The 26,771-nt window shown below is 36.0% G+C and overlaps 1 protein-coding gene across 2 annotated transcripts in view; it reads left to right on the forward strand.

Annotated features, from left to right (window-relative positions):
* Positions 1-23,562, forward strand: part of AEBP2 (AE binding protein 2) — a 44,632-nt gene extending 21,070 nt beyond the window's left edge. The window contains exons 3-9 of one of the 2 annotated variants that reach the window (XM_048301949.1): positions 1,505-1,612; positions 9,456-9,642; positions 14,577-14,701; positions 17,439-17,506; positions 19,731-19,844; positions 20,102-20,168; positions 21,451-23,562. In XM_048301949.1, the coding sequence (XP_048157906.1) occupies positions 1,505-1,612; positions 9,456-9,642; positions 14,577-14,701; positions 17,439-17,506; positions 19,731-19,844; positions 20,102-20,156 (657 nt within the window). In that variant the 3' untranslated portion in view covers positions 20,157-20,168; positions 21,451-23,562. The remainder of the gene's footprint in view (positions 1-1,504; positions 1,613-9,455; positions 9,643-14,576; positions 14,702-17,438; positions 17,507-19,730; positions 19,845-20,101; positions 20,169-21,450) is intronic. The other variant, XM_048301950.1, reaches the window with a different exon arrangement.
* The last annotated feature ends 3,209 nt before the right edge of the window (positions 23,563-26,771 follow it).

Raw genomic sequence — 26,771 nt, forward strand, 5'->3', positions numbered from 1 at the left:
TACTTAACTGCAATGACTCTAAATTTGAAGAAAAGTGGGGGTTAGTAGCTACTTATTGAGAATGGAAGGGAGTAGGATTAACATCCTTGCATGGTAAAATGTATTTTTTCCAGCTAATACCGAGGTCATGGCTCCAGTCCAAACCAGATACATCCATGAAGAGCCTGGGAAACTTTTTGACAAAACAGTTTTGCTTCTGAAAGATGTTATTTCAGAAATATTTTGGGTTCAGCTTTTTGACAGGGATTCCCAAGAAGCCTTGCCTGGACTTCTGGTGGGTGGTTGCAAACCCAAGCCCTTGTATTTCCACTGTCTGTAACTTCACAGTAACACACCTTTGCCAAGTGCCCTGCAGTCTGCAGTTGCTGATGGAAATGCTGGGACACTTACGGAGCTGTTGCAGAGCCAGGAATCTCAGAAGTTCCAGTTCTGTGGCTTTGGGGGATCTCAGAACTGAGGAGTGGCAGACCCCAAAGGTTTAGGGGCTTGGGCCTTGTGTCAGTAGGTCTGGATCAGTCACACAGACACTGAGGGGTTTCCAGCTTTGTCTGAGTAAGGCTGGGTTATGTATCTATTATACAGCAAGAGTGTAGAACTCCCGTGGCTGCTTTTTCATTTTGAAAATACAATCTTTTGAAGGCTGAGGGTTTTTATTCTCCAAAAGAGAACAAGAAACTCAAATCCAATTAGTTTCCTGCATTTCTGAGAACCTGTATTATGGACAGTGCTGTTCCTGGGAACTTTATTTTGCTGCGACAAATTAGGGCTTTACCTCCCTTCACACACAGACCTGTTGAGGAAATTCTAATGAAAGGCAAGTTCATTGAGCTTTTTTATTCCCTCAGTTACAGATAAACACAATGAGAGGAGAGAGAAAAGCAGCATGAGTAAGTTCTGCTCGCCTTAATGCACTATTGTGCGTGTGATTGTTCTGTACACTGGAATCACAAAACACCCATAGATTTTGAATCCTATGAGAAATGGTAGCTTCCTTCATCAGGAATTGAATATAAGGCCCTAACTAGAGTTATCTGGTATTCCAGAGTACAAAACTCCAGTATATGAACAACTGCATTGCAATTAACAGTTTTTACTTTTTCCTGCTCAAGGAATAAAATTAATTGCTTATGAGAGTAAATTATTTTATTTCTATAACTACTGCCCAGAAAATGCAAATTTATAATTTAAAAATGATCTGTCTCCATATCTGGTGGATACAGATACTGAGTGCAAACCCAAATACAGCAGATCCTGTTGCTCTCGACTGTGTTTATCTGCAGGAGCATCTGTCTGTTGGTATTTTATTACAGTGACCTGTTTTTATTGAATACTTGGGGTTGTAATTATTTTCTCCTTGGTGAGATATGAGAAGTGTGTTTCAAAATAAATGGTTATTGTTCAGAATTCTTTGAAGTGTTGTGAAAAAAGTCTTCTTTGCTAATGTGATTTTTTTATTTACTGTTTTCTCTGACTTGTGTAACTTACCACATTTTTACTCTATTAGGTGTTTGTTTGCTTGTGGAAAGGTTGCAAAGTATATAACACACCTTCAACAAGTCAAAGTTGGTTGCAGAGGCATATGCTGACACACAGTGGGGACAAACCTTTCAAGGTAAGGTTCATTGTAACATACATCATCTCTTATTTTTAGAAAAATTCTCTTTATTTTTCCTAAAACAATATGTCAGTTGAAAAATACCATCACAGGAGGATTTCTGAAAAAGTGAGCTGAGCTTTCTTCTTTGCAGTCATAGTGCCCAAAGGTCCTGTTCTTTTATGAGAGCAGGTGAAGAAACTGTTGTTGCTTCTCTATCCCTGTTTCTTTTAATCTGTAAATGGCAGGGAGTGTAAAACTGGATAGTGCTAAAGTTCAGGGGGTTTGTGCATTTTCCAGTTCAGCTGCTTACAGTGTAACAGTGAGGTATTTTCTCTCATACTTCACACTTGCACGTTAAATTTTGGATCATGTCTGATGGTGCACATTCTGTGCTTGAGTAAGAGCTGCTTTTGTTAAATTCAGTAGAAACACTGTCAGTGACTATTTATGGTTCACTTCTCTGAAAAGAATAAGGAAGTCAGGAATGCAGGACCATTGAGCAGATTGTATTTCCTGCACAGTATTTTCTAACTTTCTCTTTCTTTCTCCCCTTAATCTGTACCTGCAATTCTAGGTATAGTAGTGTTTATCATTCCCATATCCACCAATCCGTTATTAATGAGTTGCTTCATCCTCTTATGGATACAGTTGGGGCAGTTCATAGCTGTCAGTCCTGGATCACTTGATGGTAAGTCCCACCCACACTACTTTAGACTGAAGTTCTTCCATGTAGGATATGGAAATGAAATAGGGTTTGGGGTTTTTTTTGAAGTTTAGGTAGAATTTTATACCTCCTTCTCCCCTACTCCCCAATCCCACCAAGTTTTAGTCCCTGTCTTCCTTCACTTTCTCCTCAGGTAATATCTTCCACTTTCTAAAAATTCTATTTAAGGCAGCTTTATTACTAAAAATACTTTTCTTTTACAGTGGTGTCTTTCTGTAGTTACATTTCCTATATAGGTTTTATTAGTAGATATGACAGAAAACAAAACAAAATTAAACTCAAAACCGAGAAAGTAAAAATAGTGCATTTCATCGCACGTGAAGAAGATTTTTTTTTAATAAACAGATTTTTTTTTTTCATACTGAACTGTGTAGTTTAGACTGAAAATTTCTGACTCACAGAATAAGTAACCACAGGAAAATGGGGTTTGAGGTTATCATACCCTGTGCTGAAAGGAATGAGTTTAGCATGCTCTTGGAAGGATAGCATAAGGATTGTAGATCCCTGCAAGTTTTCAGATATGGTTGTTTCAGGAACTGATCTAATCTTAAATCCTAATCTCTGATTAATAATAAAAATAATAATAATAACAGTAGTAGTAGTAGCAATAGTAGTAGTAAAGAAAGCAACCACCAGTTACCAGAGGAAGCTTGTACCTTAGGTTTTCAATATTTTGAAATTAAATATTTTGTCTACCTCAGAGTATAATGACAAGCTTTGTTCTTGGATGAAAGTCTTTTAATAGCTTAATCTGTATTCTTATTTGGTCTAAATCGAAGAAACTCAATTTTAGAGACATTGGGTTGGAGAGGTGGGCATAGCTCCGAAACACCAGTAGTACTTTTGACTCTGTCAGGGTTACTTAGCAAAGGCAGTTTCAGTTGGTATCCTAGGTTTTTTTGGCTAGGCTGGTTACAGCTAGAGCCCTAAAATTATCATCAGTTGTTTATGATAATAATCATCTTGTGTTCAATATCTGTTGTTCCACCAGCTGATTTGTGTAGTTTCTGGTTATATTGAGGGAGAGAACAAAACATTCGAGGGTTGCAGTAGTTAATCATCCTGCCTCAATGTGTGTCACTGCAGCATTTTTTCCTGCTGTTGTCTTGAGTCCCTCTGTTTGTTTTTTACCCCTGTATTTCTCAATCAGTTCCTGGGAGCTTTGAATGGAGGATAATTGTGGTCTGAGTAGAATTTCGTAACATCTTTTGTTGCCCTGTCATTTATGCTGAGATCGGCTTCAGGGCTCACATGAGGTAGCCAAGTATGTGAGTGTCTGTAATGGCAATCTATTAATTAACTGGCTCCTTTTCTTCATTTGCTTCTTTTTTTAATGCTAACTTTAGAAATCTACTCTCTGATACAAAAAACACTTGAAGTGTTGAATATTAGTCTTGACCAGTCCAAGAACAGCCTTTTATTAATTGTTTTGTGGCAGTCAGTCAAAAATGGAGCCAGTATGTCCATTTTTGTGCATATGTCCAATATGTGCATTTAGCGTCTCATAAATCTTAATTGCTCACCTTTCAGGGAAAGCCAGATTTTTTGAAGTCAGAGTTGGTTTAAAGACTTCTTGTTCTTGATAATTACTGCAGACAAAATATCTCCCAAAACCTAAATTGTAAATGAAACTTCAGTTGCCTCGTGAGAATATACTTGAGTCCTAGCATAAAAGGAAGGGATCCGTCATTTTAGAAAACTTGCAGAAAGCAGGCATTCAGTATTTTAGTTAAAAAATAATGTTGGGATTTTTGAGGAAAGCTGTAAGAAGCGGTAATGGAAATAGTATAGCTTTATGCTGTTGTCTGAAGAACTGCTATTTAGGATGTTTTAAAGAAAAGCAAAGAATATTAGCTAGGAAAATGCCAACTAAAAGCATGGAAATCTTACTTTTGTGAAGGTAAAAGAACACTATAATCATGTAGTGACCAGAAGAGAGTAGTAAGTATGTCACAGATGAATATATTTGTACATTCCCAGTGAAAATAAGAGAGAAATGTATTTTCTTAAATTGAAAAGCATTGGGGACTGTCTCAAGCAGAACTCTCTTTTGCACTGGAGGATATATCCCTGTCTAGTCCCCCTTTTTGCTTGCAAATTGGCTCATTTTATGTAGTTGTACATTTTGGGTTTAATTATCCCTTTTTGTGATGCACATGGAGTTGTGTTTGACTAAAAGCTCCATTCAGCTCTAAATGAGTTGTTGTGCTTTCCTATTGAAAAGTCTTTGTGGGTTTTACCTGCCCTTTCCATTCATTCCTATCAGCCATGTGACTGTTCAGTTCATTTGTCACAGAAATGAACCCACTTCTAAATTGCAAAGGCAAAATGGTTCATACTTTCATAAGTTTATCCTGCTTTTTCCCTGGTTGTGTGGCTTAGTGTGTCCCTCTCATCATGAATATTGCAGTACCTGTGTCACAGAAAAGGTAAATTTCCTTATGGATACCTATTTTTGAGACCTTTGTTATGCTAGCTCCTTTTTTCTGTGGGGCAATTTCTTGGTAGCGTACATCCAGCTCATCTCTGAGTCATCTGCTTTACAGTCTGGTTTTAGCCAATACTTTTAATATTCTTTTTTGTCATTGGAGACATTCATTGAATACAGGTATTCTCTCCAAAGACATTTAGTATGTTTGTCTTTGTGTATGATTTTACAGACAGAGTTGAGAGAGAAAACCCTCAACATTATTCTTTTTTAGATCTCTTATTACATAATTTTGCAGCTTTTTAGAAACTGGTGGAATATTGTGGGGTATCATCAGCATGCAGGGGTGGTCCTGTTGAGAGTTCAGCAACTTGGCTTTCAGACCTTATAGACAGGATGTAGAGGAATAATCTGCTGAGTTAGAAAACATCCTGGTTTCAACAAACTCTCTTTGGCAAGTTGAAAAGAAGTGAATGAAGATATTCCATCTTTCTCCTCCTAAACTTGGCTGTTACAAGTAACAAGTATTGGAATAGTTACAGGAGCTGTGACACCCTGCGTTTTCCAGCATGGTTTCTGGTGTGCAGGGACAAAAATAAATTAATCAAGTATTACTTGGCACTGAAAGCTACTTGAAGACACATCAAATTAACTCTTACGATGTTGAGCACAATTAAAGGACAAATGAGTGATGAGCACAAAATAGTGGGAGATTTTATGCAAAATAATTGCATATAGCATTAGGATTGGGGTTGATGATCTCAAAGGTCTCTTCCAACCTAAGTGACTCTATGAAAGTTGCATGTGTGAATGCTAGCAGCTGTTTTCACATACATTCCAGTGGGTATGCTCTTCATGTTTAAGAGGAGTCATGCAAGGTTTGTTCCTGTGGGGTAGATGCTTACAATGACAATGAAAGGTAGTGCTTAGGTTCATTGCAGGCTTCTCCTTAAAATGGGGGAAGAAAGTAGTAACAAAAATGAAGTTTGGTGCTACCCGTAACTTCCAGAATTCATGAAGGGGTGACTGCATTTGATACAACTCTCAGTAGAGTAATGCTTGGTGAAATCCAGAAAACACAAGCAAGCAGCTTCAGTCTTCATTGGGAATTCATGTCTGTTACTCTCTTGGCGGAATATCTTCTATCCATCAGAGCACTGCAGATGTAAAATGTAAAGGCACTCTGCCTGAACACTCAGATGTTGAGACAGCAAGAAAGTTTATCCAGATGTCTAAACTATTACTGTCAGATTTACTAGAAAAAAATTATATATTGGATAGGAGATTTGGTTATTTTGAATTTAGAACAAAAATCTGTATTGCTAGATACTTTTGTATCCTGTTTGTTAAAGTCACTGGTCATTACTGCCCATTAATAATGGTGGGTATGGGTACACTGGAGAAATTAAACTTCTTACATGTTTACTTACTTTCTCTTGAAGTAACATATCCACCAATCCGGACCCAATCTGTTGTATTTCAAATTGAATGCAAAATTCTGAGATTTAGGTTTTGGGGGAAAAATGAAAAGATTGGTTTAAAGTTGTGCATAATAGTTGAGTTTGATTTATTAGAAGCCCTCTAGAGCTATATAATTATCTGGTGGGAAGCTGATTTGGTGTGACTTACCGTCCAGAGATCCTGAAGTGACAGCCTGAACTGCTCCTTTATCTTTGGAGAGAAGAGACTTTACCCATTAGTAACGGATTGCTGGATATATTATTTTAGAGAAAAAAAGAAAAAACAGGTAAGATTTTTTCATTCTCCTCTTCTACTATTTCCTGTCTACTACAAAGGTGTTCTCTGTCATCTTTGATCTATCAGCTGTTGATTTGAAGACATGATGAGGTAGTCTCAAAGTACACAAAATCTGAATGTAATAATTTCTGCAAATATTTTGTACTGTGGCTGTAGTCTACTAATGCACTTTCTGGAAAAAGACAATTTGTAGTTGCAAGTTGCAGATAATGATGATCTAAGGATGTTGGTTTGGGGACTTCGAAAGTAAATTTTGGGTAGAGCAAGAAAAGTTAGTGGTATCTTCTCTAGATTGTAGATAATCCACATAGAATATCTGTGATTCTTTGCTCTTTATATGACAAGAAAAAGATTAAGTTATGACATCATGAGTCAACCTGCAGTTTGTCATAAAACGACGTGTCCCATCTGACAAGAAATACAGTTACGTATTTAAAAGTTTTAGAAAAGTGCCTGATACAAAGTTTGTGCTTTTTTCCAGAAGGTATTGCCTTTTTGGTACTATATTTAACTTGGAATAAGGTAATGCGTGCACTGTACCAAGGCTTAAGGTTATTTTTGACCTCTAGCAGGCATTGGTAGAACCAAAATTTTGGTTTCTCAGTGTGACTGAATTTCAGGATATGGGCTTTTTTCGAGCTTTTTTTTTTCTGTCAGTGTTTGTATGGTCAGAAAAAGCTGGAATCTGAAGTCAGGAGCACATTAGTGAAAGTTAATCCTAAATTTAGATTTTCAGTCTTAGATACATGAAGCTGCTGTTATGGGCAAGACAGCTATTTCAGGGACAAAGAAAAGGGAGAGCAAAAATGATTAAACTACTTCACACATGCATTGTACACATATCTGTTGATTGTGAGTTAAATCATCTTTAAAAAGTGGTTTGGATTCAAGGTCGGGTTGATGGGGCTTAGCAATCTAATTTAGTAGGTGCTGGCCTTACCAACCATAGCAGGCTTGGAACTGAATGACTTTTAAAGGGCCTTTTGAACCCAAGCCATCCTGTGATTGTGTAAGTGTAAATTTTAATGTTCAGTATTAATTTAAAGTAACCAAAGTTGTGTTGGAGTGTTACCGTAGTGCAAATGAGATCTGCATCCAGAGTGTGTTGGGATTCACAGTGTGCTGGGATTTCTTCCATTGTGAGTCGCTACAATATAAATAAACAATATTGCTGTTGTTTGAACATGGGAAATTATAGGGCAAGGTAAAAAGGCATAGGGGGAATTTTGGTAGAAATCTTCACGATTCTTAAGATGCTTATTAGTGGTGGAGACAGGGAGGAACAAATAAAGTGTGAAGGTTTCCAAGGTTTTTGTCAGGGAATTTTATGTTTGACTTAGCTCAATACTTAGAAAGCTTTCCCTAACTCCTTCTAAGAATTCTTCCCTTTAAAAAAACACAACAAACACATCAAAAAAAAAGTGAAAAACAGCCTTTCATTTTTTGCCTTTTACTGTCTTGAAATCTACGTACATAGTTTTAGTCCTATAGCAAGTATTAGGCTATTGAGGACAGCACAGTTTTTTCTATTCGTGGACATTATATTTTACTATTGAGCATGGAAAACCATTTGCTAAGTCTGAGGCAGAAATAGACTTTTCAGTTCTGCAACCACCATTGGAAAACAATACAGATGGGGTTTAGGGGCAAAAAGTGGAACATGTGGCGTTCTAAAGCTATTTTCTTGTCTTCCAGTTGAATGTGCAGGCTTGGGGCAGGTTACTCTAAGCTTGGAAATTCATCCTTAGCCTTCAAACTTAGCACTATGTCCATAGTTGCAGCAGCATTACTTATTCCCGAACTCCTGTTGGAGCTACTCTTTAGTTTGCTGTGAAGGAGGTGTTAGGAAGAGAGGCAGGTAAAAGAGCTGAGAATCAGCAGAAGGAAAGGAAGGAGCCAAACAGATGTGGAAGGAGGAGAACTTTCCAGTGGTTTACAGGTGATAGGTTTTTTGCTACCTATTTTTTTTGAACCACTCATTTGTCCTACTGCTATTGTCTGGATCAGAAGTAAAATCAATCATATGAATACACAACTAATTGCAGCCAGTGATGGAATGCATATCCTAAAATCACTTTTTTATTACCCTTGTAAGTTCAGAGCACAATAGAAAAGGGTTGTGCTTCCCTCTCCAATGGTGTAATTTAAATAGTTATTTTGCAAATGAAATAATTGTAAATATGAACCAGATACCTATAAAAATAACAGTAATTGTAGCCAGTAAAAGCTTAGTTGCTGCTATCATTCAGTTTGTGTGTTTCTGCTTGATTATTGTTGGATCTTATTTTTCTGTTGAGAGAGGACATTTCCTTTAAATGAGAACTTCCTCAAATGCTCCTGAAGTAATGGTAGCATCCCAAAATGAATTCATAAATAATTGTTACTACAACTTTACTGAAATTAGTTTGAGACAGAACTGTAAGGCAGCTGTTCATTGACTTCTTACAGCATTTACAAAGAGCATTCAGCTGTTTCAAGTTTAATGTGGGTAAGGATGTATTTGTTGCTTCTGCCTCGTCACAAGAAAGGAGGATGTTAGAGAAGTTACCAAATACAGAACATTGGAGAGGTGTTGAGAAACAGTAACAGTGCAGTATTTTGAAAGGCAAGGGAGTATTGGTCTATGAAGAGGAAAGTTTCCTCAGAAGCCTCTGTTTTCTGTGGAAAGTTTGCCAGTGTGTTGTTTGAGATTAATTTTATGCTATACAATATAAAATACAGTATGGCATAAAAAGCATCATATCATGAAATAATTATTGAGAGTTAAAAACTTCAAACAAATTTATTTCAAAATATGTTTTTGTTTTTCTTTTTAAGAGTTGCATGGTTATTAAGAATTTGGTTTTGCTGTAGTGTGTCAGAAGCTGAGCCAGAAAAGTCAAAGCAAGATCTCTGAAGCTCCTGTGACATACAGCCACTGATCCAGTTGTTCTGTTTTTTCTCACTAGTGTGTAGTTGGTGGGTGCAATGCCAGCTTTGCGTCTCAGGGAGGACTTGCCCGTCATGTGCCCACACACTTCAGCCAGCAGAACTCTTCAAAAGTTGCCAGCCAGCCAAAGGCCAAAGAGGAATCTCCATCTAAAGCTGGAATGAATAAAAGAAGAAAACTAAAGAACAAGAGACGGCGATCACTACGTAAGTGTTTCGCACAAGTTCTTGGAAGGTTTGTCTTAGATTGAAAGTTCCTCCTCACTCTGGTGGTTTCTCTGCATATTTGATTCTGGTAGCGGTGGCATTCCTTGTGATGGGAAGGAAACAGCTCCAGATTCTGTTTGTGTTCCGTTTCAGGGTAGATCTCTGTGGGTTAAGGAGAAAGATCCACTTCCCGTGAGCAACAATTGGAGTTGCCAGTTGAAAGAAGGTTTTCATTTCAGAGTCGCTTTTTGTTTACTGACTCTATTACTGTTGGAAAGTGTTCTGCGTAGTGCTGATGAGATCTGAAGTTCAGACAGAGATTGCAGCTTCATATAAATTAGAGATAAATGCGTGTTATATAAGCTCTTTTTTGAGCACAACATTTCATTATGTTAATGACAGTTTTATGAGCATAACCAAGATCTAATTTTGGGCGGAATTGACTTGCTATGTTTTTTTAATCTGTCTCCACATAGTTGGCGTTCATTAATTTTATATGAACCAATGTGCTGAGAGGTGTGATGTGTCATTTAAAGTGAAAACTGTTTCCTCTAGCAAGAAATAATCACTTACCCAGTACCTCTTCTAGTCCATTTGGATCTAGTAGTTTGATTCCTGGGTTGTCCTAGCATTAGACTAAGAAAATGTCAAATTTCTGTAGAGATTCTAATCTGCAGGAATAGTTAGGAAAGATTAGGCAATTGTTAAAATATGTCACTTTGGTTTATAATTGCTTTGGGTGCAACTCTCCACTACCAAACTGACCATTTGCTAGTTGTAAAGTGTTACTGTGACACCTGCATTTTAGAGACATGAAAAAACCCATTTACATTTTTTTCTGCTGGTAAGTCAATGGCTGAAGAAAAAACTACATGAATTTTTACTTGTGGTGCAAAGTCTTTCTTACAGTATTGGAAAGTAGCACAAGATACCTTTTTTTATGAACCACTGAACATTTTGAATCTCATACTGTCCACAGTCTGTCTTCTCCAGAACCTTTCTGTGGCAGAACTTGTAACTGTATCCATCTTTCTCTTCCTGTGAAGAAATACAGTTACCAGTTATTCAAATGGTACTGCAGCAATGGATTCACATACTAGTGGTCTTAGGTGATTACTCTTTATCACATGATTGTGATTTATTCTTAATACCCCACCTGTGTTTTAAGGAATTTTATGGAAATTTGTGAAGCAGTGGTCATGTTTCTGCCTTGAATGCAGACAAGCATATCCTGGGAAGTTACAGTGTCTCCTGGAATTCTGAAAAGTTTCCTGAGCCACTGGGTGTGCCTGGGTATTCTTAAAATATATATGAGCAAATTGTGTTGTGAAACACTTCTTAAAAGCAGAGATTTCAAGAATTCCTCTAATTTTGATTCAGCATTTAAAGAATTTAGAAAACTGTTTCTGTCTTTTTCAGAATTTGATTTTCAAAGAGCTTTCTCTTTCACTCTGGAAATCTGTGTAGTTGAGAAGGTTCAAGAAGAGAAGGCTGGTCAGTGAAGGGTTATGGGCTCACTTTGCAGTATCTTTTTTCATCTTAGATGTAATGAGAGAGACATCTTGAGATAATTGCAGGTTCCTAAAGAATTGTTGTGATTTGTTGACTTGTGTTACTCAAAATACAGTTGTCTAAGACTGGTCACTCCAAAATTTTCATTTTCAGAGGTTCCTGAGTTGCATCTTAGCTTGCTTCTCCATACTGATTTTGTTAGGTGGCTGATTTAATGCGTCTTAATTCATGTTTGCCCCCCACTATATGCAGAAGTAGTTTTCCAGGTTGGGATTTTATTATTAATTCATAAACATTGTATTATTTGACTTACAAATTTCAATTCAGAGCTTCATAATTAACACTTCAAATCACCTGCTAAGATGTTGTAGTTGTAATAAGAATTTGCTGCAGAATTTATGAATGAATTTATGGCAAAAAATGTAAATAATAAATATTGTGGGGATGTTAAAAACCAGACTGTAGTATTTGAATGGTCTGCTGTCTTGATCAAGTGTTGCACAGGAAGAAAAATGACAGCTGCTTGAGCAATTTCTTACCTTCTTTCCTCTTGAGACAAATGCAATGCTGGCTGTAGACTTTTGCCTTAAGGCAGAAATCATCTCTAACTGAGTTGGGAACTGACTACTGTAATGTATTTCTCCAGAGGGTATGTGACCCAGAAATGTATCCAAAGTTGATGGCATTTTCTGAAAATGCCAAGTATGGGCAGCTTTCCTTTCAAACTCTGTGTGGGTTATTGTTGGTGAAGTGAAGGTGACAAAGGGCTGATACAGTTTTGCTTGTCTTTCTGTTTCTTAGCTTGGTTTTAGTCAAAGAATGAAGTGTGCAAGTTTGTGTGTTTTGTCTTTACAAGAAGAATGGGGGAAGGCAAAACCCTTATCTAAGAAGCCAAAATAACACAATTAACATCATTAAGTATTTTCAGTCAAGAGTATATAAAGCTGAGAACCTGGATTTATATTTAGGTATTTTTAAGTGCCCAAAAGGAGAGGTGTTTAACACATGTACCAGGTTCTCTGCAAGTAGGGTTACAAGGACTTAATGAAGTGCATGTAAAACAAAATGCCATTTGATAGTGGACAATCTGTTTAAATCACTTGCAGATAATAATTTGACAAAAAACTGCCGGTGTTGCACCACAAAACACTTCGTCTCTGGAAAAAAATGTTGTCAGCATGTTCTTTCTACCTCGTAGTTTTGTTAGACCCTGGCTTTTTTTAGAGGTGTAAGTGGATTACTAAATATTTATTGACAATTGATAGCCAGTATATGCTGTGCTCTGAAGCACTCTCATGTATAAATTCTTAATAGTTTGATTACAGCAAATTTATACACTTGCTTCCTCTGTTTTATATCTGAAGGCTAACACCCTTCTGTGAGAGAATGTATAGTGAAAAAGGAGACTTCACTGTGGCTATATGTGAAGAGAATACAGTCTTCTAACTTCAACTATAAAGAGAATTTTTACTGTTACTTAATTGGTTTTTTAACATCTTGCCATTTTAAAGTGTTTTCTTTTGTCCTGTCTGTAAACAATGCATGTTCTTATAAGTTTGAAAATCAGCCTTTTATCATAAAGGCTTGTTTCACTGGTGGCACCCTTTTAACTGGTTACATTCATGGTGCAATAGAGATCTTATTTGTCTTAGATATTTTGATGTAGAATAATTCAGGATTAGAGTCCATGGCTTGCTTTCTCTTCTGGATTGCCTTTTACATGTTCCCTCCTTTATGTAGAGTGGCATTTAGAGCCAAATTTATTGAAAGTGTGTACCTCTAAAATAGGTCACAGTATTGCTATTCTGAAGCTACCTTGAATACAATATTGTCACTTGCTTTTCCACTGCAAAGGTGACACTGTAGTTATTAACAAGCATGATAATCGAGTTCACAGGAGGAACGTAAGAGAGATAAGGAAGCTTACTGTTCATGAAATTTACAGTAAGACTCTGCTAGTTCTGTAGGGCTTGGATTTTCATTTGGTAGGTTATGGTAGGATGATGTTAATCTGCTTGACTTAAGGAATTGATGTGTACTTGGAACTTGTATTATTAAGTAGGAAGGAAGATACTTAAATCCAATTCCTCAAAATAATTTTCAGAGTAAAAATGCATAGAAAATACAACACTAATACCTAGTAAAGAGTAAATAAAATTATTCACACACTTCTGAAAAACTGCACCCTTTCTTCTGAGTTTGCTGAATGTTTTCTACTTTAAATCCTGGAGAAATTTGCTGTATGAAACAGAAAGCAAAAATTTGGGGTTGTTATTTTTCCCCTTCTTTCCATGCTCCCTCCTTTTGTCGCTCATATTTATTTATCAAATATTTATATGCTTGCATCACTGACCACCTGCAGCATGAGCTGTGGTCCTACATTGCCACTTAGAGCGAGACAACACTGCAGTGAGATGATTGCCTAGTTGGCAGTGTCCAACTGAGATGGAGCAGGGACAGAACAGAATGTACAGATGAATGCTTACCAACTATCGGCCCCAGGAGTGTAGCAAATGCTAGCTTTAAGTGGAATTTGCAGTTCATTTTGAAATAATGGATGCAGGAATATAGAAGCTGTTTGAAATGAGGACAGCAGAACTTTGAATCACTGTGCAGATTTCAGGGTAATACATAGTTGATAATGTAATACCAATTCCTAGTTTTAATTTTTGTGTTATTTAATAAATTACTACTCTCAAGTAAGGCTTAAAAATGTGAGTATTTTCATTCAGACTTTTTTGCTAATGTAATGGTATTACAGTTTTATATGGTATATTTTAAAACCTTAGTGTGAAATATTTCTAATATGTAAATATGTTATTTTTTTAGTTTTAAGTACTTTTAGTGTATAATTGATGGACCTTCTTTTACACCCTAAATCAAAATTCAATAATCTTTTTACTGTTCAAGAAATAATTAACTGTAAAAGTCCTTTTCTGAAAGGAAAAGGTCTTTATAATGCCTGCTGGTTTTAGACTGGCTGTAAAATCTCAGATGGATGTTAGTTGTGCTTTACTCATTATAAATTAAAGGATAATATGTGATGCAGTTGGTGTTTCTTGGCTAAAAAATGTTACTAATAGTCAAAGGACATGTACTCAGAAAGAAATGTGCAATAGTGTGGAGTTTTTCACCTGACTATTCAGCATTATTGAAACTTAAACGGGTGAACGTAGTTACATTTTTGGAAATAGCTGTTTCATCCACAGGGAGTGTGTTTTGACCAAACTTGAATTGAGCTTCTCTTGGAGTAATTTCTCCCTCTCAGTAAAATTAATGTTTGCAGCTCTCTGACAAGGTAGTGCTACTGACATAATGATAAATTATTTACTAATTACACTTCAGACCTATTTACATGCTTGAATGTGTTTGAATGCTTTGAATGTGTTGAACACTAAGGATCTCTTTTCCTTTTTTTCCAGCAAGACCTCATGACTTCTTTGATGCACAAACACTGGATGCTATAAGACATCGAGCCATCTGCTTTAATCTCTCAGCACATATAGAAAGTTTAGGAAAAGGCCACAGTGTTGTATTTCACAGTACTGTAAGTATATATATGATGCATTCTGTTTGTTTACCTTTGTGTCTGAAAAATGTAATCCTTCAGAAAGATTTATGTTTTCCTCTTACTGCTGGAGACATTTAATCAGAATTAAACAATAGTGGCTATTTTATATTGTTGACTTGTCCACTGCTATTAGTAAATGAACTTCTAAGAAGTATTGGTGGTAGTTGTTCTAGCTCACAAATTGAATGGACTGAAACATTTCCTGTCTGATCCACTTGGGGAATATCTAACAGCAGCTTGGTGTGGCAGGAAAAAAATTGGTTCTATCTTCTAAATAAGAATGCAGTTTAGATGGTATTTCCATGTGTGACAGTGCTAATTCATCACAAGAAGTATTTTGGGTGTACAATTGAATATTTAAAGATGCTGATCTGAAATATGTTTTTATTCCCTTTTTTCTCCAGTTTAAAAGATATAATCCTGCATAAATGTATTCCTGTCCCTATTTTTTTATTTTTAAAAACTTACCACCAAAATATCAGTGCTAGAAGGAGGCAAGAACCAAGTGGGGAACTTGTGTTTGCATAGGAAAGACGTCAGTATTAATTTAGAAGCGTTCAAAGCAGGGATAAAGTACTGAATTGGGGTAGAAGGATCAGAAGTTAAAAGAGTTGTATAACCTCAGGTTTTCTTAAGCATATTTGGAGATGAGGATATGTAAAAAGCGGAGGCTTGGCTGAAGAAAAGAAGTAGGAGATGGGAAAAAATGGGGAGGGATGGTTTTTAATTGGTAGAATAGTCCAAACAAGGACTGCAGACTGACATGTCTTCAGCTACAGCTTAATCTTAGTATGGGATTCAAACTCTTGAACCATCAGTCTCTTTCCATAAATAAAAGATTATTTGGTATGCATGAAACTTATTTCACTTTGTTCTGTGAGACTGATGAATGTTCTAAATACCTGTGGGCCTGTATTGGAAATCTTTTCCAAATGATTTCTGCTGAACTTTATGTGCATTGAACACCAGCTGCAAGTGGAGATTGCAGGTGGTTTAGCTGTTACTGTATTCAAATCTCATTCTAGTTTTCCTGGCCAACGTGGATTTTACAATGCTGTGAGAAAAGCAGATTCTCTTCCAATTCACAGCTTGCTTTAATCCAAAAGGTTATCCAGTCAGTCTACTCAGTTGTGGAAGAACAGCTCTGGCTATTGGAATAATTCGTAAGGAGGTGGAATTAGAGGGAGGAATCTACTCTAAAACTGCTTCAAATTAACCTGAAGGAAGTGGTGAAAATCCTTTTAGCTCATCCGTGCATGCGTCACTCGATGGTAGGAGGTTGATTAGATCTGAAATTGCTTAGACCTCTGTTGTGGGAGAGGTTGTACCAGTGGGAGAACTGCTCTAGGATTCCAGCCCCATGCTGCACTTGGCTGCTGTATTTTGGTGTGCTGGCTTGTGCTGGACATCAGCTTTGTTGATGAGACTCAGCCTAAAATCAGCTTTAAGAAGAAAAGGTAGGCTAGGAGCACTTTTGTGGATGCGTACTGTTACAGTGAGCTAATGACACTTCAGATGCAAGCACTTACTCATTTTGCATCACCTACAAGCATTAGGACACGGAATTTGAGTGGTGACTGACTAAATGGTATAATACGGTCATGTGGTCCACCTTCAGATGAAGAAAAAATGTGCAATTATCAGAGATACTCATTTGAAAGGAGGAAAATACGAAGATGAAATTGCCTTGCTGTTTGAAAACAGACATAAATGATGTGGCTTTATTGTTTTAAGCAGCGTAAGAATAATGCCAGCACAATGCAGTATCTTTCAGGACAGATATTCTAATACAAAGAATTTCTAAGCAGTCACTGTAGATACCTTTCATGCCTCTGAAAAGGCACATCCTTTCATTTATATATACTTTTTTAAACACATCCTTTTCTTTGTAGATGTGGAGAGATTTAGAATGCAGTCATTAAAAAGACCTTTTCAAAAAAAATGTGTTTGCCATCCAGAATACACTTTTGACTTGATTATGGGTTTTTTTCTCCTTGCTTTTTTTAAATTGAGACAAATTCTTTGATTTTAATTGTCTGAATTGTTAGATGGAAGAAGCTAAGCTCATCTGGTTAACCTAAGGAACAGATATTACACTGATTAAAAAAATATAACTTATAGGTTACCCTGTCATGCCACCCCCAACCTTTGAAATGGCGTGAATTAATTCTCTAGAATATTTGAACACTAAACTGTTTTTTGGTTTTAGCTCTTTTAGGTATTTCAGTTCTGTGGCCACATGCATTTTAACTAGTTTACATTGTTTTGATATATTGGAACTTTGTAAGACAGTAAATGAATACAGGGAGATGCCTACCAATTTACAGTGAGAAACTGTTTTCTTTTTCCAGAAGAGGTCAGCAAAACTCCACGTCTGATTTGAGACAACTTTGATGCACATTTCCTTTGAATTTCCATTTTGTTTCTGGGACAGTGCATGAAATGTAGAGAGTATAGTAAGAATATTTCCAAATAAAGCTGTATTAGGTATACATCTTCTGGCTGAATTGTGTTTTTCACTTAAAAACTTACATGGACTTAAGTTCTTTGCAAAACAATTTCAAGTCTTCAGACCACATTTATTGCAGACACAGAGCTTTCAATGAGTAGAGCAGTGTGCTTTCTTTGACTGTCTAGTTGGACATGAAGAACTGCAACTTTTGAGCAGGAAATCTGGAATTTGATTTTAATTATGATTTTGTAATCATTATAGGTAATAGCTAAAAGAAAAGAAGATTCTGGCAAAATAAAACTCTTGCTTCATTGGACGCCAGAGGACATGTGAGTATATTGCTAGTGATATGTTTTAAATGGGGAAGGATTTACAGTGGGATCAATGAAGTGTTTGTGCCTTTGAATATTTGAGTTAAAGTTAATATTTTTAAAATGCTTTTCAAAAAGTAATTTAGAAGTTTAGAAATTAATAAACAATGAGTTTATTGATTTTTACCTTCATTTTCAAGTCTTTGGGCTCTAATACCAGTTCAGTTCAATTTGCATCTGTATTTTTAATGCATTTTGTCACAAGTTTCAATTCATCTTGAGAGAAAAAAGCTAAAATATTCTTATAAAATGGGCAGTTTTTGGATTCCTTTTAGGACAGATGGTAGTACTATCTATAACAGCATTCTGAAGTTACTCTTTTTTAAAACTTAAAGATAAGGACAGTTAATTTTATTTTAAGATAAGCATTAAGAAGTATGCAACACTGGGAACATGAAAAATAAATAAGGGAGCAATTCTTTTAAATACAGAGTCCAAAGAGTTTTTTGCTCACGCAAATGAATTCAGTTTTAGAATCCCTGCATTGGAGAAGACAGGTTATTCAGTAATGTTAAGGCATTCCCAATGGAATTTAGATTCAGTTGGTCAGATCAGAGGAATAATGTGATTTATATTGCTGTTTGTTGCATCTTGGTTGGGTTAGATAGGTTAGATAGAGTGTATTTCATGCACTGAATGATGTAGTTTTGAATTACTGAGTATTCAGTTCATCTTGATTATTGCATTTAAGCAGAGGAAATGCCAAGGTATCCTGGCACCTGCCAGTCTGTCTTACACTGTCAGGGTACTCACGCTTCAGAAAGTGGAATGCACTCGTGGTGGTTCCTTTCCACTCCACTGAGCTGTTTATCAGCCTTTCAGGTGGAGCTGGGAGTAATGATTTAACTTTTACTCTGAGTCCTGTTGAGAAACTATTAGAAGTTCTCCAGTTTATCCATACATTTAGGGTATTTTTCAGGAAAAGTAAATGCAAGTCTTTGAGTTGTTTCTTCTACAAGAGGGAGATAACTTTTAGTGGGTTGGGAGAGTGGGGGTTGTTTCGTTGGTTTTGGTTTTATTTAAGAGCAGAAATTTATTTTTGGTGCCAGTAAATCAGCTTACTGAGTTGTTGTCTCTCTGTGTATTTCAAATAGTCTCTGCATGTGAAAAGTTTTCTTATTTGCTGTTTGCTTCTTGAGCATATAGTTACTACTGAAAATGTCTTCCCAATGGTGGTTGTCCAAAAACTGATTTTTGGCTTTATTTAAAAAACTTGTATGATGTTTTTCCACCTTTCATGATCCGTAAGACTTAGTGAGTAAATGGATTGCCTGCTGGGTTGTTCTCACTCCCCCCTGCCCTGTTGTTTTTTCTTTTTTTTCTTCTACCTTCATCTGAAAAGTTTAACTGGAGAAACTCCTTCTTCTGCCGGGTTAGAGGTTCTTGATTTCATTTCATGTTTTGAATAGCTTAACCAAAATTTGAGTTGCAGCTAACTTTCATACAAAGTGAAATCTGCAAAATACAGATTCAGTGAAATAATTTGGAAAAGTCTGTGAAAGTGCATTTGGCTTTGGTCAGAGAAAGAGCTGTTACATTTAGTTTTAAGTGTTGGGCTTCTCAATTTGAAACCTGTGTGAAAAAGTTAGACACCTTAATTACAGTGTAAACGCCTCTCCCAAACTGAAGTTAATCTTTGGCTTCTAGGACATGTAGAAAATTTTAAAAACCCCACCAAAAACCCACAGAAGAAGATAATCAAACAATTAACTTCAGCAAAGTTGGAGCATTTTGCTGTTGAAACCTTTGAGCTTGGAGCAAGCAAATTAGTGTAACTGAAAGCTCAGTGCCTGCAGTGTATTCTGTCCTTTAACTGAAGAGAATCAACTAATTTTATACCCGGTAAAATAAATTTTTTTCAAAGGTCTGGTCGTTTTTTCTGTTACCCATTTTCACATTAAATTGTTACAGTGGGGAATGTAGTGCCATTTTCATTGTACACTTGGAATATACTTCAGGAATAAGCTAAATTCTGTTCAGTATCTTTTTCAAACTGACAACCTGAAAAGCTTTGAACTATAATGTGTAAAGATTGGCTGCCTTTCCTCACTCCATTGAAGATGCTTTTTAACCAGGGAAATGTGAAATTTGCTTCATATGTACTAGTTTTACCATGTAATTTTATGGTAAGAAAAACAGTTGATCTTTTTTGAATATTTTTATTTTATTTATTTGTTCATAGTCTGCCTGATGTGTGGGTAAATGAAAGTGAGCGACATCAGTTAAAAACTAAAGTAGTTCATTTATCAAAACTACCAAAAGATACTGCCTTGCTTCTGGACCCAAACATATACAGGTAACATCTTAACTTTGAAACTTTCTTTACTTGAATGTAATCTTAAGCCTCACTTAACTTTTTGACGTTGGAAAATCAGGATTGCTAATGTATTATACACCAGATCAGGGAGCCTTGGTACTGTAAACGTCCAGGAGTTAAGTTCTGAGGTCTTAAGTTATTTCAGAATTACTTCTTGAACTAAACTCTAGTTACTGAGAAACGGGGAATGTGTGTATTTACCAAGTGTATTTTACTTTTTTGTGCTTGGTGTACAGAAATTCTAGTAAAGGAGGTACATACAGTGGAATCCTGAAAGATCACTTCTGTTAAGATCACATACTGGTTTGTATACCAATTTTTTTAAAGTCCAAATTTATCTTTCCATATTATATTCAGCTGTAATACATGCAGTATTACCTTGAAATTTGTACTTGTATTCAAGTACTGTTATTTTTTTATTACAAGATTCTTTATAGGGGACAAAAGGGAACAATCCATGTTACTTGTCTTTAAGCTACTTTCACATTTCTGGTTTTAGGCCCTCAGATTGGCTTCTAATCCATCTGGTTTCTAATAATTTCCTGATTCTCCTCCCACCCCTTTATTACTGCTCTCCCATGATTGTCAGTACCCACAGTTCTGTGTGTACAGTTTTTAAAGGTAATCTGAAATGCTTAATTCATTCTGAAATTTTGAACATCCATAGAGAGATATTTATCTGATTATATTAAAAATCCATGAAAATGGGTTGTGGAAAGAAAGTTTATCATAACAGAAGTTCAGTGTTCCGATGTTTCTTCCTTAACATCCAGTGACCAAGAGTCTCAAGGAGTAAATAAAACACTAATCTGAGGTCTTTCAATGCAATAAGCCTTTCAGTTCACCTTTAATATTCAGTGTATTTCACTAATCAAATTAATGCAAACTTGCTTTACAATATGAAAACAAATCCTACTGTATTTGCTATCTTTGTAAATGTGTTTTCAATACTTACCTTAGTCTATGATTCATTGATATTAATCGTAAAATCACAAAAATCTTATGGCAAAATTGGATTGTGTTTTAAAGCTGCTTAACACAGTGATTTTTATTATATAACTGAGGTGTTAATAATTTTATATTGATTACCTTTGCCAAGCCTGGTAGGTTAGTTTGCTTTGGAAAAAAAAAACCCTTTTAAAATAAAAATTTAATGATCTCTGAGATTAAGTCCTTGGAGAAAAATTAGCAAACCTTTCTATCTCTCCCAAATAAAATTAAGGTCCCTACATGTAATGTTGTACTCTATTTTTAGCAGTATGGATCAGTCTGTGATTGAAATGAGCTTTTGGGACCAGCTGAGGGAGCTTAATGATACAAATTTAAAAACCAAAACTTTGCAAGAGGAAAAGGTAGTTAAAGAAATTCAGTAGCAGCTATTAATGTCATGCTAAAATGTCATGCTTTAATAGAAAATTTGAAATAATTACCTGAAATGTACTGTTCTATGAGATCATCTGAAATGGCTCTTGGTTTTAATCAAGTGAAAGTAGATTTTGTATAGTCATGATTTCATAGTATATTCAGCTGACTGCTGTATACATCACTGGGCCTTAATGTAAAGCTGTACCATCTTCTTTTACAGAACAATGCCCCAGAAGAGGTTGAAGAGGTAAAAACCAAGCAAGTGGGGACACCTGCAGTCTTAGTCACTGACAATGGATTTAGAAATAAAGTTGCACATTAGTCAAATCCCATCTTTTTTTCTTTTTCTTTTTTTTTCTTTTTTTTGTTTTTGTTTTTTTTGTGTTAGAGAAATATTTATGCTTAGTGTAAACATTCTGTGAATGAAGTTGATGCTTCTGTGGAATATATTAATATATTACTGTATATCCACATTTTCATGGAATGGTACAGTGGGAGACTGAGCAAACACTCTTCTGGCAACTTAGTGGAACAACTAAAAGGCTTTGCATGCTTGCTTCTTTAAGCTGCTTTTTTCTTTAGTGAATACAGTAGTCTATATTTGATGAAAAGAAAAAGTAACCATCACCATTTACTCCCAATTCCCAGGAGAACTGTTAACAAGCTATTGGGCTTCCTGTCAATATTAACTAAATCTAACTCATGCCAGACAATAGAACAGCTACCAAGGGATTATCCTGTTGCCCTTTGAGTATGGTGGATAGTAATCATTCGTCATTTGTAATCTTGTGTCCTTTTGCCGATCCCTAAAATATGTTGGATTATGATGTTGAAACAAATGTTGATGGAATGCTTGTCTTTTCCAGTCAACTCTGAATACATATAGTACGGTCTCAAGATGTTAAGAGTGTTGCAGTCTGTCTGACCCCCTTTGCAGGAGTAGTATAGTGTGTTAATCAGATCTGCTTTGATGTGATCCGTATCAATGGACAGGTTTGGAAAAACCTCGATGTAAGCAGTCAGTGTTACTGGTGATTTATTTTGCTTTTTTGACCCTCTAGGATCCCCCTTCACTTGTAAAGTATACTTTATTTGGCCTAATGTTTTCTAGATGTAAAGAAAATGGTATTTTTAAAAAAAAATAATCTAGAAATTCAATCCTTTATGCACCAAAGTTGGCTTTGAAAAGGAAAATAAAATCATTTTCTTGCTTAATAAGCAAGAAGCCGTGGATTTTTTTTAACTGACAAATAGAGATGCGTCTAACCTGTTAGTCTTTGTATGGAGACAAAAATGTTGCGTATAGATAATAGGACATTGCTTGTAAATATTTCAGCAGATTTGTAATATATTTTTATATTATGAAATGTACTGTAGATGTTTTTCTAGAGGCATGAAAGTTAAAATGTATATATTACGGTAGAAATAATATTGAAGGATATTGTAATTCACTAGTGCTGCCAGAAGAATTGTTTAAAAAAAAGCACCTTCCTTAACAGTAAAAATCCTTCTTTTACATACCTAAGGGACTATATACTACTGTTAGTATCTGTTGTAAGAACAAAAATACATTGAACATCCTTCCCAGAAATCTTAGAGGGATGAATAGTACCCATAATTAATTCATGGCGCTCCTTTCTAATAGTGAACACAGAATTAGTTTTTTCCTTACTGTAGGAAGGAACTAATATGTAAAATTTGTATGGATATATGCAGTCAAACTGCAGAGTTAGTCCTCCTTATTGGGGAGGAATTTACTACAGTGAAACTAATAACCAGCAGTTTTTACACTAAATTTTTATTAAATAGATTAAGACTTAAAGTAACCCTTTGGTTGCAGAAGTGAGCATATCCTAATGTAACACAAATGCATTCTGCATTGGTACTGACACGAGTCTTACTTAGCTCCAGTGGGTTAAAAATGTTACTTATATACACAAAAAAATAATGTTATCAACGTATGAAGTGCAGATTAAAAGCACCACTAATATAAGATGTTCTGGAATGGTTGTTTAATAAGGGTATTATTCATAAAATCTGTAGTGATGTGACTTTATTTTTGGAAAAAAATGCAGTGTTTTGGTTTTTTATTTTTTTGCTTGAGCACTTCACCTACTGCTTTTTCTGTACCTATAAAGTAATCCGTAATCTTTGTTTCTTTTTTTTGAATTTGTTATAAAATTGCCAAATAGAAGTGTTTCAGATATAGTTTGTATTTGTATTTTTTTAATTTTATTGCTTCATGAGTTTCTTGTAAGTCATTTATAATTGACAGATGATTGTAGACCTTGCCTGAGTATTTTTTCTAATAAAACAAAGCAAACAAACCTCATAAGCTTCAAAATTGTAAGTTTTCAATGAAGTTTTCAAAAACAAATATAAAAATGACTGTTTCCTCTGTAAGTTGTAACACACACCTTTACAGAATGGGGAATTCATGGATTCAAGTCACGTGGTGTTCATGTAAAATGTGGCTTTTCCTGGGTTTGGGAAAAGTATAATCTGGTGTTCTCATGGTAGAGTTTCTGCTTTGGAAGGAAAAATCAGTTTAAATAACAAACATCTGTGAAGAAATGGATACATTGGAGTTAATTAAACTTTACATAATAGTCAGAAGGTAAGTGGACTTTTGGCTGGTTTTTACCTTGAAGTTATCAAAGTGAATTGCTAAAACTATTTATGCTTGAAAGTTATTTGTATTCTACAAATTTTGGAATTATTTGGCAGTGTTTTGTTTCAAATGCCAGTCCTGTTCTCTAAAGCTCTGCTGCAGTTTTTGTGTGTGCCCCTGGGTAGATTTCACTTTTGTTGGAATATCAGGTACATGGAACTGGCACAGTGTGCTGGGAGGCACTGATCACTTTGTTCTGAAAATCTTATTCTTACTCTTGAAAAGTGTTTCTGAAATAATTGGCCTCTCCCCTTTTAAGTGATTCCATGTGCTTTGTTTTGGGATGTTTGGGATGTAATATTCAAAGGTTTCTCCCTGTCTTTCTCAAGAACATTTTTTTAATATTAGGTTTTCCAGACGTTTACAGATTGCATTCCCTCCCAGCTTGAGTGTTTATTTTCTTTGTAGAGAAATGTCAGCTCCTTGAAAGTCACACTTTTCAGGAGTTGCAGTACACACAAATACCGTGTTCAAAATCGCATTCTTTTGGAATGTGTTGGCTTGAATTTTACAGTTTTCTAAAATGGAATAATAGGATTTTTGAGTGAGGGATGGTGTTTTGGGATCGAAGACCAGCTCTGCCTGTTGCTTAAGTGGATGGAAATTCTTGTCTGGGAAAACTTGCTGGCATTTGGGCACAGCACACAGCCGATTGTTTGAAACTAGATCTTACTCTGTTTGCTAAAGCACCTTAATCCATTTATTAAAGACACAGCAGGAACAGATCAAGATTTTTCTTATACTTACTTTGCATATAATTTTCTCAAATTACTATGGGTCTTCCAGATTTTGGCCAAATTGTGCAATAGGTTGCACTCTGTTTTTCTTCTGTAGTCCATGAAGTAATTGTATCAGTCATTTCAATTTGAATTGCACATTAATTCTGGACTAGCTTCATTTGGGAACAAACAGGTGAATTGTGTTCAAACATGCATTGTTTTTAAAAATAGAAATTCTGGTTGATTTCTGTTCCCTTCAGCTTTTCAGTAGCATGTATGAATTAATTAGTGCAGAAAACTGCTGGTTTTAATACTTCAGTCTGAAATTGATGATTTATTTTCACTTAATGCTTTCTTGCCTTGACATTTTAAATTAGTAAATGAACCTATCCTGAGTATTCCTCTTGTCATATTAATGTATGACAAGTACAACAGAAGAAGACAATCGTGTAATAGGAAAGTTGGTTTTAAAAAAGCAGCTGAATCTGTGGCTTCTTTCAGCCATTGGTGTTTATTTATTCCAAGCAAAGGATATTCTGGTAAACTCTGTTGAATCAACTTTTGATAAAAGTTCTGTATTATGTTTTGGAGGAGGGGGAGATAAGCACCACCTGCACTACTGTTTTGAGCAACGCAAAAACTTGTATTGCTACCTCAAAGTAGTTTAATTTCTAATTTCTGAAATTATTTAAAAATAGATACCAATTCTGAGATATAGCAGCTTACTGTCCTTTTCAGGGGTGATGGCAGAATTGGGAGTCACCTGTTGTTGTTCACAAGGCTCCTGGTGCTGAGCTGTCTTGTTGTTCCTGGAGTGACTCAGCCCGGTAGTTGATGTTATATCTTGGGTGCTGACTTGGAATAAGAAGGGAAGAAGGAGATGCTGGTTGTGAGTTTGGTGGCTGTTAGAAGGTTGGGAGTTCATAATACTGTGCTCACGTCTAGACTGGAAGGAACAGTGACCTACGGATCTCTTCTAAGGCTCTATGCTTAATTTTTTAATTTTCTGTTTTCCTGTATTTTAAGTCAAAAAGAAAAGCAGTGTTCTGGTCTAGCCTGTTGTTTTGGTCCAGTGCTGTTTTGCTGCCAGCAGTGCAAGTTTCTCATTTCCCCTTCTCTCCCATGTACATCCATGCACTTATCTCTAACTCTTACCCAGAGAAGAGTTTAAATCAGAATGTGTCCAATGTCATAATGTAACTTACAGTGGAGTAAGGAAGTGTAGTTCTAAGAGTAAGGAGAATGAAATTGTGTTGATTGCATACAAAAAGTGGACTGTTTGGGCTGTTGGTTGTCAGCCAGTTACGGATAAATTCAAGTCCTGCAGTTGTTTGTGAAGATTAATACACTGTGATTGATGCTACATTATTTGTTTTTCCTATTTCTAAAACTGGCCCTCTGAACTTTTGTAAATCCTCCTCGGTAGTAAAGTAACAAGTACTAAGTAATATGATAAATCTGTTTATTTCATCTCAAATGAGAGATAATTGCTGATAACATCCCCTTGTCTTGACTTGTGTGCAGGAGATTTGAGTCCTGTCTGTTGGATGCTGTTCAAAAGAATTGTCAGATTTTAATACCCTTTTGTCATGATGTTTTGCCTGTGTTTGTAGCCTCAGTGGAGGATGAGAGATCCCCACACAGATTTACTGTGAAGAACCACCTCTAATTTGAGATGGTCAGTAGGCCTTCTGACTAATCAAGGGAAACCAGGGTGAGACTGAGAAAAAGATAAACTTGGAGACCTTATGAAATGATAAAAGAATATGCCTTTGGTCTGTTGGGTCAGCTGCCCTGATTCTGTCATGGGCAACCCCAGCCCACTCCCTGGCGGGGCAGCATGAGAAGCTGACAAGTCCTTGACTTAGTGTAAGCTCTGCCCAGCAAAAAATAAAAGATCAGTGTGATACCAGCACATTTGTCATCCTAAATCCAAAACAGCTCTGTACCAGCTACCAGGAAGAAAATTAACTCCATCCCAGCCGAAACCAGGACATAGTACGAGAAATTTAATGCCCCTGTCCAGACTCTGAGATCTCATTTTTTCAATGTCATTGCTCAGTCATGTTTTTTGGCTTGTTTCATCTGCATCGTGTCTAAGCTCATGTGGCTCAGTGGGATTTGCACAGACATACGGAGCCTCGTTGACTT

Source organism: Corvus hawaiiensis, chromosome 4, assembly GCF_020740725.1.
Source record: "Corvus hawaiiensis isolate bCorHaw1 chromosome 4, bCorHaw1.pri.cur, whole genome shotgun sequence".
Classification (NCBI taxonomy): Eukaryota; Metazoa; Chordata; class Aves; order Passeriformes; family Corvidae; genus Corvus; species Corvus hawaiiensis.